Source organism: Vombatus ursinus, unplaced genomic scaffold (assembly GCF_900497805.2).
Source record: "Vombatus ursinus unplaced genomic scaffold, bare-nosed wombat genome assembly UNPS02014172.1, whole genome shotgun sequence".
NCBI lineage: Eukaryota > Metazoa > Chordata > Mammalia > Diprotodontia > Vombatidae > Vombatus > Vombatus ursinus.
Genome location: NW_020953950.1, coordinates 609,185 through 624,166, shown reverse-complemented (window position 1 = coordinate 624,166; position 14,982 = coordinate 609,185). Strand labels below are relative to the sequence as shown.

At 42.6% G+C, this 14,982-nt stretch overlaps 1 protein-coding gene across 1 annotated transcript; it reads left to right on the top strand.

The window, feature by feature from the left end:
• Positions 1-234: 234 nt before the first annotated feature.
• Positions 235-13,802, top strand: LOC114041385 (chymotrypsin-like elastase family member 2A). Its single transcript, XM_027859805.1, is given in 7 exon segments — positions 235-274; positions 1,421-1,509; positions 4,064-4,161; positions 7,448-7,576; positions 9,615-9,751; positions 12,094-12,239; positions 13,587-13,802. Coding segments are annotated over 7 exon segments (855 nt in total).
• The last annotated feature ends 1,180 nt before the right edge of the window (positions 13,803-14,982 follow it).

Below are 14,982 nucleotides of genomic sequence, written 5' to 3'. Positions count from 1 at the left end.
TGGCATCTGAATTTGAAAGTCCAATTCCAATATTTTGCTTAAATATTTCCAAGGACGTGGGTATCAGATGTTGGGAAGGGAAAAAAAATGGACAAATACCTTTTTTCCATCAACTCCTGAGAAAAGCCCCACTTGTGTTCTGCACACATCCGGGGCTGATGATAAGAGCTCCAATTTAAGGAGGACCTTCTCTGTGGCCCTTCCTCAGTCTTAGAAGAAACCTAAGGAGGCACCATGATCAAGCTCCTGCTGTTCTCAATGCTGGTGACTGGAGGTAAAACTTATGCCTTGGGGAGGGGGGGGAGTGAGGGAAGCAGGGAGTGAAACATTTAGTGTGGTATAGCAGAAAGGAAAATCAGATTTGGAGCAGGAAAAGACTTTAGAGGTCATTGTATCCAATCTCCTCATTTTATAGATGAGGAAACTGAGGTACATAAAGGTTAAGTGACTTGCCCAGGATCACACAGTAAGAGTCTAAGGTGAGATTTTAATCAAGGTGGTCCAGTTTCAAGAGCAGCTCTTTATCCACTAATCCAGCAGTCTCAGGATCCCTTTATACCATGAAAAATTGTTGAGGACTCCTCCCCACAAAGGGCTTATGTGAATTTTGTCTATTGATATTCATCACATTAGAAATTAGAACATCAATATTATAATGAAAATAATTCTGAACTCATTGACCTCCTGAAAGGGTCTCAAAGACCACCCTTTGAGAACATATACACCAGACTGCCCCGTTTATGCCCTGCCCTCACTTACACATAAGGTACCTCAGTTCCAGAGAGGTAGTGACTTAATCCCAGTTCAAACTGGTCAGAACCAGCAGAATTCAAACCAAATTCTCTGGCTCCAAATCTAGTATCTTTCCATTACACCATGGTGCCTTAGATGAGATTTATAATCAATCAGGAGTAACCCAGTTTAAATCCCAGGCTGGTATTTACTAGCTGTGTGAACCTGAACAAATCACTCCTCTCCTTCTCTGTGCCTTAGTTTCCCCCTCTGTAAAATGGGGGTCATGATAGTACACTGCCTATGTCGAATGGCAAGGTGAGCAAAGTACTTGATGCTTTTTAATGTGTTATAGGAATGTGAATTATCACCATTCAGCCACTTTGTTCTGGGCTCTAGTCTCCCACATTACTTATCACATGGAACATCTCTTCTTGGTCATTTTCCCTTCCAGGATTCTCAGTGTTGTGGAGTATAAAGAATTGGAGAGGAGTTCCAAGGGGTCACTGGGTATCTCATCAGGGAGATGGTCAAGACCACCTCCCACTATTCCTGCTTGTCTGGGTATTCTATCATCACAGGTGTGGGGTCAGGGCCAGGGCTACATGATGTGGTTATGTGGGCCAATGGGATGACTTGGCTTGATGATATCTCTTCTGCCTTTGTTAACTCTTTCCCTGTGTTTCAGTTCTAGGCTGTGGGGTCCCTATCTACCAGCCCAAAGTAAGCAGGGTAGTTGGAGGAGAAGATGTGAGGCCTAACAGTTGGCCCTGGCAGGTCAGTAATTCCCCCCTAGCCCAGCCCTAGCTGGAATTAGGGTTAGGCAAGATGGATTGCCATCTGAGGTACCCCATAATGGTGGAGGGGGCTTTTATGAACCTTTTTATAAATGCACATATTGTTAACGGTATAAAATCCCTCAGTTATAGGGAATTATTCTGTGATAAACTAAATCACATGTGTTCCAGTAAGGTGTGGGTGTATAGTAATTGCATTAATGATTTAATTGTTTGGGATAGGAAGCAAAATGCATGGGGAAATGGGAAATGGCTGCTGTCTTCCACTGAAGGTGCAATAATGTTTAATCATAGCTTGTTCTTCTCCAGCCCCATTTTCCCAAAGCTCACAAAGAGCTCAGGGCCATCACCTAGATACGCCTTTGTATAATCAAAGATACAATAGTAGGATGGGAAGCTTCTGAGTACTGCTTCACCCTTGATCATTTGCGGGGGAGGGGCGTGAAGGGGGGAATGGGGAACCCATTAGCCCTTCCCATATAACCTTCTTGTTATGCCGTGGGGCAGCTCTAAAGCTGCCACTCCCACCACCTTTAAAAGTAGGAAGAGTATTTGGATGTGGGCAAACGTCTGATAGCTGTCATCCCCAGCTTTGCCCTCATCCCCACCAAATGATGCTGCCTCTTCCCTCCCCACTTTTCCCAGAGCTTTAAGTCATAGCACTGTGCTGATTACAGAAACCCCATGATGATTACAGATATCTCTAGATGACAGGCTTCCAAAGCCCCATCAAGCAGATCATTAATGTCAAGGAGTCTTTAATACAGAATTCCAGTAGGGCCCAATCTTCCAGGTGTCTATGTCAACTCACAGTCTTCCTCCAATTGTCCAGTCAAATCTGGGAAGTTAGCCACCAGACACTGTTAAAGCAGGAAGTCTATCAAAGGATCTCTGTGCCTGGCTTTGACCAACCTCTTTAGCTTGATTATAGATTTCCATCTATTCCTTTGCTCCTGAAGCCTGGTTATAAGCTATAACCAAGACTCTCACACATTCTTTATATTTTCCTTTGTTGGAACCTGCCTTGAATCTCTCAGGCCTGGTTTATAGCCCTGACTGCAATCTATAAACAATCTGCAATCAGATCCCAGGTTGGCTTCAGTGGTGCATGGACACAGTGTGTGTGTGTGTGTGTGTGTGTGTGTGTGTGTGTGTGTGTGTGTGTGTATGTGCAATGTAATGTAAGGTGGAATCAATTGAATAAATCAATCAAATCACCCCACCCCATTTAAAGTAATTGTCAGGATGCTAAACCCTGATACATTTATCAGGTAAAAACATATCTTAAATGCTAACTAGGTATGATTGAGGCCTGGACACCTCCTTGAATGAATCAAAGACATTCCAATTAGGTGCCCTAAGGAGTCTGCTCAGACTGAAAGAGGTCATTCCCTGAGGAGCTCATATAAAAGGCAGAGCTAGTATGGAAGAGAGGAGAGAGATTTCCAGGGTCTGGTAGTGAAGGGGAAGGAATGCGGACATCACCAGAAGAACTGGTGGCAAATGAGGAAGGGAAAGTAGGACCCAGCCATTGCAAAGAAGGAAAATGTTAAGAATCTTGACACTGAATAAGTGTCTTTGAATTGAATGATTGATTGAGCACAAAACCAGAAGTCACTAAAATTGCTGAGGGATGAGGCAGCCCTAAGCCTCAGAGGGAAGTGAATCTTATTCAGTAGAAGAAAAGAGAGAAAGCAGATGGCACCACTCTGGTGCAAGGCCTTCACCTCCTCACATCTGGACTAGTTAAATCACTTCCTGGTGGGTCTGCCTGCCTCAAGTCTCTTCAACACTCCAATCCATCCTCCATTCAGCAGCCAGACTGATCTTCTTAATGTGTAGGTCTGACCATGTCACTCACCCCTGTCAAGCTCTTCCCCCCCTTACTCTCCCTCCCCCCCCCAGCCCCTGCCAACTCAGTAAACTCCAATGTCACTTTCTGGATCAAATACAAAAGCCTCTTCTTGAAATCCAAAGCACTTCCTAACCTACCAACCTCCTGCCTTTCCAGTCTTCTTTCACCTTACTCCCCAATATGTACTCTTCCATGCACTGACACTGGCCTCTTGGCTGTTCTAACAAGACCCTCCATTTCTTGGCTCCAGGCATTTTCTCTGGCTGTCTCTCATGCCTGGAATGCTCTCCCTTCTCATCTCTGCCTACTGGCATCCCTGATCTCCTTCAAGTCCCAGCTTAGATCCCATATTCTACTGGAAACCTTTCTCAGCCCCTCTTAATCCTCTTACCTTCCCTCTGTTGATTATTTCCTATATATATGAAATAAAATATATATAAAGCTAGTTTATATATTATATATAGCTATATATAGCTAGTTTATACATTATTTCTATGCTGTCTCCTCTATTAGATTGCAAGTTCCTTGAGTGCAAGAATTGTCTTTTGTCCTTTTTTGTACCCCAGCACTTAGCACAATGCCTGGCACATAGTAGGTGCTTAATAAATGTTTTTTTGACTGACTGACCCACATAGACTTAGACTTCTCAGCAGCTTTATAGTCTGTATTTTCTACTCAGGTCTCTCTTCAATACCTTTCCAGTGGTGTATGGAGACACACCTGCGGGGGAAGTCTGATATACACGAACTGGGTACTGACTGCTGCTCACTGCATCAGGTAACTCTTCTAGAATTCCTATCCAGTCTATGTCTCCACCATTTTCAAACACTTATTTCTGGGGCTTGGGACCTCAATGATCAAACCTACATGTTTGACACAGTGTATCTGATTAACTTAAACTCTTTAAAGGACTCTTGCAAATAGGTCACTTGCCTAGAGTGATTGAATTCTGTTTGGGGGCGGGAAACAACTATTGTTTGCAACTTAGGGTACAAGTCAGTAAAAATGCTTTATTTCATTCATAGTTCCAAGCCAAGACAGAAGGAAATAACAGTTGGCACATTGAAAAGGGCATCTCTCTAGGGCAAGTAGGCTTCTGAATACAAGCCATTTCCTCACCAATATTTATAGCATGCAAAAAGCACATTGCCACGCTGGGTTCTCAACCAATTAACCATTGGGCTTGGGGGAAAATTTATGTTTCAGAAGAAGAGATAGTGACCCTAATATTAGTCTGTCATTGGCCTCAGGGGTCTGAGACAGAGCTGATTCTGTCTTTAAGTTGGCTTCTTCCATAACCAGGAGTAAAGAAAGGCAGAAAACAGTCAAATTTATAAGAATACAAGTCATTCCTCAATTGATGAATGGTCAAAGGATATGAACAGGCAGTTTTCAGAGGAAGAAATTAAAGCTATCTAGTCATATGAAAAAATGCTCTAAATCACTATTGATTAGAGAAATGCAAATCAAAACAACTCTGAGGCACTACCTCAAACCTATCAGATTGGCTAACAAAATAAAACAGGAAAATGATAAATGTTGGAGAAGATATGGGAAAAATGGAACACTAATGCATTGTTGGTGGAGTTGTGAACTGATCCAACCATTCTGGAGAGCAATTTGGAACTATGCCTAACAGGCTATAAAAATGTGCATACCCTTTGACCCAGCAATAGCATTTCTAGGGCTGTATCCCAAAGAGATCATAAAAATGGGAAAAGGACCATATTTATAGCAATATTTATAGCAGCTCTTTTTGTGGTGGCAAAGAATTGAAAATTGAGGGCATAACCATCAATTGGGGAATGAATGAACAAGTTGTGGTATATGAATGTAATGGAATACTATTGTGCTGTAAGAAATGATGAGCAAGCAGGCTTCAGAAAAACCTGGAAAATCTCATGTGAACTGATGCTGAGTGAAATGATCAGAACTAAGAGAGCATTGTACACAGTAACAACCACATCGTGCAATGACTGACTTTGATAGACTTAGCTCTTCTCAGCAATGCAAAGGTCTAAGACAACTCCAAAAGAACTCACGATGGAAAATGCTATTCACATTCAGAGAAAGAACTCTAGAATCTGAATGCAGATGGAAGCATACTATTTGCTCTTCTTTTCTTTTGTTCTTTTGTTTTGTTTCTTCTTTCTCCTGGTTCTTCTCATTAGTTCTAATTCTTCTTTACATAATGGCTAATGGAAAAATATGTTTAATATGAATGCATAAGTAGAACTTATATCAGATTGCACGCTGTCTTTGGGAGGGGGAAGGAGAGGGAGGGAAAGAAAATTTAAAACTCAAAATCTTACGGAAGTGAATATTGAAAGCTAAAAATAAATAATTTTTTTTAAAAAAAGGGAGAAAATATTTCGATTGGACTGCCCCATTTACACTGAAATGGAGGCACATTATTAAATAGTATTACTCATGTCAAAAAAGGAAAATATAGTGTTGTCCCCCTCTCTCTATCCCTGCCTCTCTCTTTCTCTCTCTTCATCTTTCTCTCTCATATTCTGTCTCTCTCTTCCTCCCTCACTCTCTTCCTCTATTCTCTCTCCCTCCCTCTTTCTCTTTCTGTCTCACTATTTCTCTCTCTCCCTCCCTCTCTCTTTCTTTCTCTTTTCTCTCTCTTTCACTCCCTTCTCCTTCTTCTTCTTCTTCTTCTTCCACTCTCTGTCTCTCTGTCTGTCTGTCACTCTCTCTGTCACTCTCTCTGTCTCTCTCTCTCTCCCCCTTGTTCCTTCACTAAAGTTCCCTTCCAATGCTTCACCTTGGTGTAGACATGGCTTTGTGTTCTTAAAGGCCATGACAGCGCACCTGCTTGGACCAGTCCTTCCAAGTTCTAGAGACTTCAAGTTTAGGGCCAAGAATGAACAGGGTGTCCATCACCTGAAAGCCAGCCAAGGCTCAGCACCAGAGCAATAGGGGGGACTTTAGAGATCATCTACCAGGAGTTCTTAACCTTCTTTGTGTCCTAGATTCCTTTGGCAGGATCTGGTGAAAGCCATGGACCCCTTCTCAGAATCGCTTTTTTAAAAGCACAAAACAAAGTACAAAAGATTTGAAACATGCTAAAATACAGTTATGAAAATCTTTTAAAAAAATAAATTCATGGTCCTCAGGTCAAGAATCCCTGGTTCTAGTCCATCTGCCTTGTTTTACACATATGGAAACAGAGGCTACAAGGAGAGAAGGGGTTTGCTCAAGGTCCCACAGCTAGTAAGTGTCAAAGCCAGAATTCAAACCCAGATCCTAAACTCCAGATTGGTCACTTTTTCCACTACAACATGACCTCATTCTGAGCAAGGCTTTTAGTTTGGAGAAACTCACTCATTGAGTCATCTCCTAGGGCAATGTTTCTCAAACAATGTGACAAAGAACCATGAAACAACCAAAGTTTTCTTTTTGTTTGTTTAATGAACTTTATGTTGTTTCTTGTTGTTGTTTAATCTTTTCAATCATGTCTGATTCTTCATAACCCTATTTGGGGTTTTCTTGGTGAAAATACTGGAGTGGTTTGCCATTTCCTTCTCTAGTTCACTTCACAGATGAAGAAACTGAGGCAAACAGTGACTAGCCCAAGGTCACACAGCTAGTGTCTGAGGCCACTTTGAATTCAGATATTCTTGATTCCAAGACCAGCTCTATCCACTGCGCCATACAATTGACTATGTTGTTTCTTAGTAAACATTAAAAAAATAATGATTTTAGAGGATTTGGTCTAGCCAAAGTTTTGGTTTTTTAATCTGAAGGCTTCTACAATGTAACCAAGTTTGAGAACCACTGTTCTGGGATATGGAAGCATTGGCAGAGGATGCACCATACCCATGAAGTCACAGGTCTTTTAAATCTTCCCCAGAATCATTGAAGAAAACCCAGGGCAAGAGCCCACCAAATAGTCTTGGTGTAAATTGTCACAATCCCTATGCTGGGCCCTTGGGAACCTGTGAGGGTCAAAGATGGGTCTTCGATGTAAAACTGCAATCCTTGTCCATGATCCTGATGACCATCACTCCTTACAGAACTGACCCTCTCATCCTCTCCCTTCTCTTTTCTGCAGCTCTTCTGGGACCTACTGAGTGTTGGTTGGGAGACAGAGTCTATCCACTGATGAAAAAGGATCTCTTGCTATCAGTGTTTCAAAAGCAGTAGTCCATGAAAACTGGAACTCTAACAAGCTCTCCAATGGGTACCTTAAGGGCATTTTCTTCTTTTGGGTTGAATTGGGAAGAGGGAAGGGGTTCTTATGGAAGGCAGTGAGGTTAAGGAAGAAACAGCTAATCTCTTGAGAAGAAGATGCCCCCTGCCTAGTGCCTTAACCTCCTAGGTTTGGAAAGGATGAACTCTAATGAGAATATATTTAGGTAATGGGAATGTATGGAAAGGAACACATGAAAATGTCTACAATAAGAGCAGTGATAGTCCCACTAGACAGACCCCAGATCACAGGTCACATCTACAGTCACATTTTAGGAAGGACATTGACAAACTGCAGCATGTCCAGATGAAAGTAACCAGATAGGAAGGAGACTGTTTAGGAAGGAGAATCACAGAATTTCAGGGTTGAGAGAGACCTCAGCAGCCAACCAATTCAAATGTTATATAGGAAAACACCCCCTGGAGAACATATACTTATTACATAAGTAGTTTTCCATTTGCTTAACTTTATGCAAGGATCACTAATCAGACTGGGAATATGCAGCTTTGAGAAAACGTTAGGGAGATGTGACCACTGTCTCCAAATAATTGAAGCATTTAATAAATGCTTTATCTATCTATCTGAAGGTCTGTGTCATGAAAGTCAGTCAACAAACATTTATTAAACCCCTACTATGTTCCAAGAACTTTGCCAAGTTCTGCAGATACAAAGAAAGGCAAAGACAGTCCCTGCCCTCACAGAGCTCACATTCTGATAGGGAAGACAAACATGTAAATAATTAGATACACGTAACATCTACACAGAATCAATGGAAAGTAATCTCAGCACTGAAAGCACTAACAGCTGGGGGGACTGGGAAAGGTTGCCTGCAGAAAATAAGACTTGTGCTCAGTCTGAAAAGAAGCCAGAGATTCTTAAAGTAGGAGTCAGGGAGGAGAGAGTGTGGATAGAGTTGTAGATAATTCCATTTAGACTCAATCTAAGAAAATACTTCCTAATGCTGAGAACTTCTCCAAAAGGAATAAACTCCTGTCCCTTAAAATCATAGTACTCTAACAACAAAAAGCTGGAGAGACCTTAGAAGCCATCTAGTATAACTCCCTCATTATATAGATGAAGAAACTGAGGCATAGAGAGATTTTTTTTAAAGTGATTTGTATACACAAGTAGTAAGTGACAGAGCCAGGATTAGAACTCAGGTCCTTTGACCTGAGCATTCTATGTCTAGGAGGTTTTCCTCTGTGACACACTGCCCCCCTGTTGTGTTGAACTTCTGGTGGTCTAGAAATTTTCAGTGGTGTCAAACTCAAAAAGAAATGGATCCCTGCCAGTGGCATATTGACTTAGAAAACCGCAAATTAACCTTATCTATGTTACACTGTATTTTTATTTATTTTTCCCAATTCCCAGTTCTTTTCCACTGTATTTCTCAATTACATTTTAATCTGGTTTGAGTTGTACTGGGGAATTTTGCTGGTCCACATGAGGCATGGCAGTTTGACACCTCTGAATGACTTCCAAGTTTCTTTTGGGTTCTGATGGTCTCTGATTTTCTAATGAGGAGTCCTTCACCAAAGATCTCTGAGCAGGGAGGACCCAAGGAAACTATGCTTTAGCCATGTCCATTTGGCCATAGCCTAAGGATAGAATTGAGAAGGAAGGGACAAGAGCCAGGGAGTCCTACTGATCTGATAGTCTCCAACTACCTTCCAAACATTCCCTCTAAGTGCTTAGAAATCACCATAACTCCAAGCCACCCATTCCAATGGCTCTGTGAGCTCATGGATTCAGGTACTTCCTTCAACAACATAGGTTGTACCTCATCCCTGCCTGATCATCATCTGTGTGGTGCATATGTGAGTGTGTGTGTGTGTGTGTGTGTGTGTGTGTGTGTATACCAGAGTTTAAATGAGGTATGACTTCATCAATCCATCCAGGATTATGAAAGAGAACACAAGATTCTGGGATGGTTGCATTTTGCTAGTGTGAACTCAGGTTAAATTGGGGAAAAGAGCTGGCCAGAATCCCACTCTCTCCAGACTTTCTCTCTTCTCTCTCCCACTCTCAGGAATGACATCGCCCTGCTCAAACTGGCCAGCTCAGTACCTCTGACTGACAAGATTCAACTAGGCTGCCTGCCTCCTGCTGGTACAATCCTGCCCAACAAATACGCTTGCTATGTCACAGGCTGGGGACGGCTGCAAAGTAAGTGGGAGCCTAGATGTGGGAAGGGGCAGCAGGATAGTTAGTGGTCAGGGACGGAAAGGAGTCAGTCCCCATCCAATCATTTGAAGGAGGTCAAAGACCTGGGAGGCTCCCTCCCCACTCTGTTGCCTGAGGCTGATGGGAGAAAAGTGACAGGAAGCAGAGGAAGCTAAAATAAGGTGGAAAAAAGGACCCCAAGATTTAGAGGTGAAAGGGGTTTGGAGAGTGTGATGTTGATCCCCATTATAAAGGGCAAGAGAGGAGGAAGTGAGCAGGTTACTAAGTAGGAGAGGTGGGGTTTGAGCCCAGATTTTCTGATAACAAACCCAGTGTCCATCCCACTAAACCACTTGGCCATAGATTGGAATCCAGAGCAGTCAATGATCTCCTAACTTTTGCCTCAGGGCCCTTGAACCCTGCAAAGGTTCTCAGGGTCCATCAACCCTTCTGCTCACTTTTCCCCCTGGCTCTGGGCTTCCCTTGTCTCCTGATATGCAATCCTGGGGTCAGGAATGCAGGTCAACCTTACTAGACAAGAAACAATTGTAGAAGGAAGATTCTACCGGAAGCACAGATATGCTAGTAAGTGTTTAAAAGCTGGCTCTCAGGGAGGGGAGAGAGGGAAAGAGGAAAGAACAAACTTAAGTTTAAGCCGTAGTATTTACATTTTCTCCAGGATTTTATTAAGTCTACACAATGAACAAAACAACAAATTTAACCCTGACGTATAGACGACATTTGCTTCTTTCCATGGTATAAATGCTCACACTGAAAATTTAGCGGTTGGCTCTCTGAAGCCAGTAGGAGCTGACTCCAGCACACTCTTGGCTGAAAGTCACCTCAGAGGCCATCAATTCTAACTCCACCATTTTCCAGACAAGGAAACAAGCCAGGGAAAGTGGAGTCACTGATCCAAGATCACCAAGTTGTAGATAATAGAGTCAGAATTTGAACCCAGGTCTTCTGACTCCAATTCAGGTCTCTTCCATTACACCTCAATACCTCCCCAGTTGAAATCATATCCATTGGGCTTACCTTAAATAAGCGTGTCTGGGGTCTAGGAAAGAGATACAAATCCTATGTCAATTACATGGCAATGAAAGGTGGCATTGAAAAGTGAAACTGAAACCAAATGTTAAGCTACTTAGCTATTAACTAAGATATAGTACAACAAATACCCACCAACGTAGTGGTAAAAGGGGAAAGAACATACACTAGTAGTAAGAAGATGGGGTTGACATCGAAACTCTGTTACTTAAGAGCTATGTGTCTTAGACAAGTCGCACCCTCAATCTGTGCCTCAGTTTCCTCACCTGTAATATGAGGGGATTAGACCACATGACTGGCTATCCCTTCCAGCTCTAAATCCTATGGTCCTCTGATCTTTGAACCTCTATTTCCTCATGTACCACATAGCCAAAAAGGGCAATAATACTTGTAAAACTTCCCTCATGAGACTGAAAACTGGAAGAGACCTCCAAGATTGGTGAGGCAGAGCAGGACAGTGGGAAGAGCATGGAACTTAGAATCAGAGGTTTTCTTTTGGGTTTTTTTTTTGTTTTCTTTGTTTATTTTTATTTTAACCAGACTTCCTGATTTCATCAGTCCTCAGGGAGCTTCTGGAGAGGAGCCTTCCTCTACTGAGGCAGATGGGCACCGTCCCAAACATTTAGAGTCATAGAGAGTTGCCTGGGGACACTCTAAACTAATGTGCCCAGAGACCCACAGTCCTGTATGTTCCTATGTCATCACCTCTTTATGCTCACTACCTGTGTGATTTTGACTAACATACACAGGCCTCAGTTTTCTCATCTGTAAAATAAGAGGGATGGACTCTAAGTTCATTTCTAGTCCTACGACTTTGAGAAAGGTAATTTGGACACAAATCCCTGCTTTGCCATACACTAGCTATAACTGTAAAGGAAGTACTTCTCTCTGAGACTCAATTTCCTCATCTGTAAAATAGAGATAACAATATTTGCACAGCCTCCCTCATGAGGCAGTTGTGAGGAAAAAACTTTTCAAACCTTATGGTGCCACAGAAATGCAAGCCACTAGTATTACAGTTGGCATTTTGTAACCTTCAAGAAAACTGTAGTGGAGACATTTGAAGGATGTTTTCCTGATCCTGGGGACCCAAAGAGCATTGGTCTTGCAGAAGATCTGGGTTCAAATCCCAGCTCCTCCCATTCACTAGCAGAGTGACTTTGGGCAGGTCCCTCTCCCTCCCTCAATTCCTTTCTTCTCATACAATCATTTGATGTTTCTATAATTTCCAGAGCACCATATTTCTCATGAGATCTCCTCCCCATGAACTCTTTCTGTCTCTGGTCTCATTTCAGCTGGTGGAGCTTTGCCAGATATCTTGCAGCAGGCTCGTTTGCTAGTGGTAGATTATGCTACCTGCTCCCTCTCCAGCTGGTGGGGCAGCTCTGTGAAAACCAACATGGTGTGTGCCAGTGGTGATGGAGTGACCTCCAGTTGCAACGTAAGTGTGGAAGATGGGCAGATCTCCCTTCTCCATACACAGCCCACACTCTGACCAGAAATTAGCCACACAACCAGGGCCATACTTGCTTCATTCCAGATAGATGAGAAGCTGGCTGGCCAGGGAATTAGAACCTGAGCCCAAAGCCTCCCTGTTTCTTAATGCCTACATGACCTTAAGCAACCTCCCTGGTTTGTTTCCTGTTTGAAAAATGAGGAAACTTGACCACAACGTCTCTGAGGTCTTTTCCATCACTACAATTATGATCCTATGAACAAGACAGGCAGTGAAAGTGGAAAGATTGCTGGAAAGATTGGGCAGACCTAGATTCAAACCCATGCAACTTATAACATGACAATTTAATCTTACAGTTAGGTGGCACAGTGGATAGAGCACTGGGTTTGGACTGAAAAAGACTCATCTTTATAAGTTCAAGTCTGACTTCAAACACTTACCAGCTGGGTGACCCTGGGCAAGTCACTTAACCCTGTTTGCCTCATGAGCTGGAGAAGGAAATAGTAAACTACTCCAATATCTTTGCCAAAAAAAATACCAAATGGGGTCACAGAGTCAGATATGACTAAATAACAACAACAAAAATTTAATCTCATTGAGCCTCAGTTTCCTCATCTGTAAAACTAGGACAATGAATGCCTATAGGATCCACCTCACAGAATTATTGGGAGGCTTCTAGGAGATATTGCGTGTAAAGTATTTCACATATATATCATACAGTCATCATTGCCATTATCAGAGTTTTTACCCTGTGATGCTGAGTAAGTCATTTATCCACTCCAAGTCTCCAGTTCTTTAACTACAAAACAAAAGGATTGGGGTAGAAGCCCTCTAAAGGCCAACTCTCAAGCTATGGTCCTAAGCCCTACATCTTGGTGTTAATGGCTGATAATGGCTTGACTAGAAATTTCCCAGAAGTATTGACATTTCAACCATATTTCCAAAGGAATGTTGAAACTTAGGCATAATGTCAGGCCTGCTGGTGAGGGAGATATTTGAGGACAAGGGACTCTTTCACACTCTCAAAGCACAGTCCTCGTCATTCTGCCCATGGGTATGTTCAGGAACCCTTTCACAATGTTGTTTGAAGGACAAAACACCTATTCCAGCCTCACTTTAGAGCCTAACCATGCTGTAGCCACTTCTGCCATTGGCTTCTCCCTTTCCAGAGCCAGAATGGTATGTAGTACAACCCAATACATCAAATAAAAATTTGTGTTGTATAGATAAGTCATGAACTTATTGGAAAAACCAACTCATATCTATTTAAGACAACCCCCCCCTAAAAAAATACCCTTCATCCAGCCTCATTAAACCTTGGGTTCCCCTTAGGGAGACTCTGGTGGCCCACTGAACTGCCAGATATCTGATGGACACTGGGAAGTGCATGGCATCGTGAGCTTTGGCTCATCACTTGGCTGCAACTACCCTCAGAAACCCTCTGTCTTCACCCGGGTCTCGAACTACAATGACTGGATCAATAAGGTAAGAGGTTTCCACTTGTTTCCCAAGGCCAGAGCCCTGCTCTGCTTCCTTGGCATAGTATGAAGACATGCATGGAAAGATGGCCATGTGAGGTCTTAAGAGCAGCCACTCTGCCTGGTGGAGAAGTAGCTCCTTCCCGATTGTTGAGAAGGAAATGAGTCATATGAAAGAACCAAAGAACATTAGAGGTAGAAGAGATCTTAGAACACAGATTGGGAGAACTCAGAGGGACCTTGAAGTAGAATATTTGGAGACTGAAAAGAACCTTAGAATATTGAATGTGAAGGCTGAAAGGGACCACAAGAACAGAGAATGTCAGAGCTGGAAGGGCCTTAGAGCACAGAAGATCAGAACTGGGAAAGACCTGAGAAAACAGAAGGTCAGAATTAGAGTGGCTCTTAGAACTCAGAATGTCAGAGGTGAGAGGACCTTTAGATCACAGAATGTCAGAACTGGGAGGGCCTTTAGAACACAGAATGTCAGAGCTGAGTGGGCCTTAGAATACAGAAGCTCAGAGGTGGGAAAGACCTTAGAAAACAGAAGGTCAGAACTGGGAGGGCCCTTAGAACACAGAATGTCAGAGCTGGGAGGGCCTTAGAATACAGAAGGTCAGGGCTGGGAGTATCCTGCCCTTTGAACACTGAATGTCTGAGCTGGGAGGGGTCTTAAGGCAGAGAATGTCAGAGCTAAAAGGGCCTTCAAAATATAAAATGTGAGAACATAAACTATTAGAAGTAAAAGTAACCTGGGATCATAAAAAGTTAAAACTTTTTAAGTTTGTTTAAGAGTTTTTAAGATCTCCTTGATAGAGGAGAAAGGGAATGAAATTCCTGGTGCAGGTTGTTATCTTGGGCTCAGAACTCTCCAGACAGTGGCAGAAAAGCCCTGATTTTCATCACCTGGGTTGCCCTCTGAACATATGAGGCAGCAAGCTTTGACTTTTGAACATTAAGAGAATTCTTGGTGGAGAAAATCAAACCAAATCATTGAAGAACTGAAATAAGGGTGGCAGACCTAAACATGTAGGAAGCTTTCAGTGAAGGAAATGACATTACAAAGTCTAAGCTTCTCCCCAGAGAAGAGTTGAGAAAATGCCCATCCCTCTACTCTCTGCAGAAGTGGGGGACTAGGGCTATGCACAACAACATATTCTGGCAGACATGGTTGAAGTGTTGATTAATTCTGCAGAACTGCTTTTTAAATTTTTGTTACAAAGAATGTCTCATAAGAAAGGGAAGTGTTG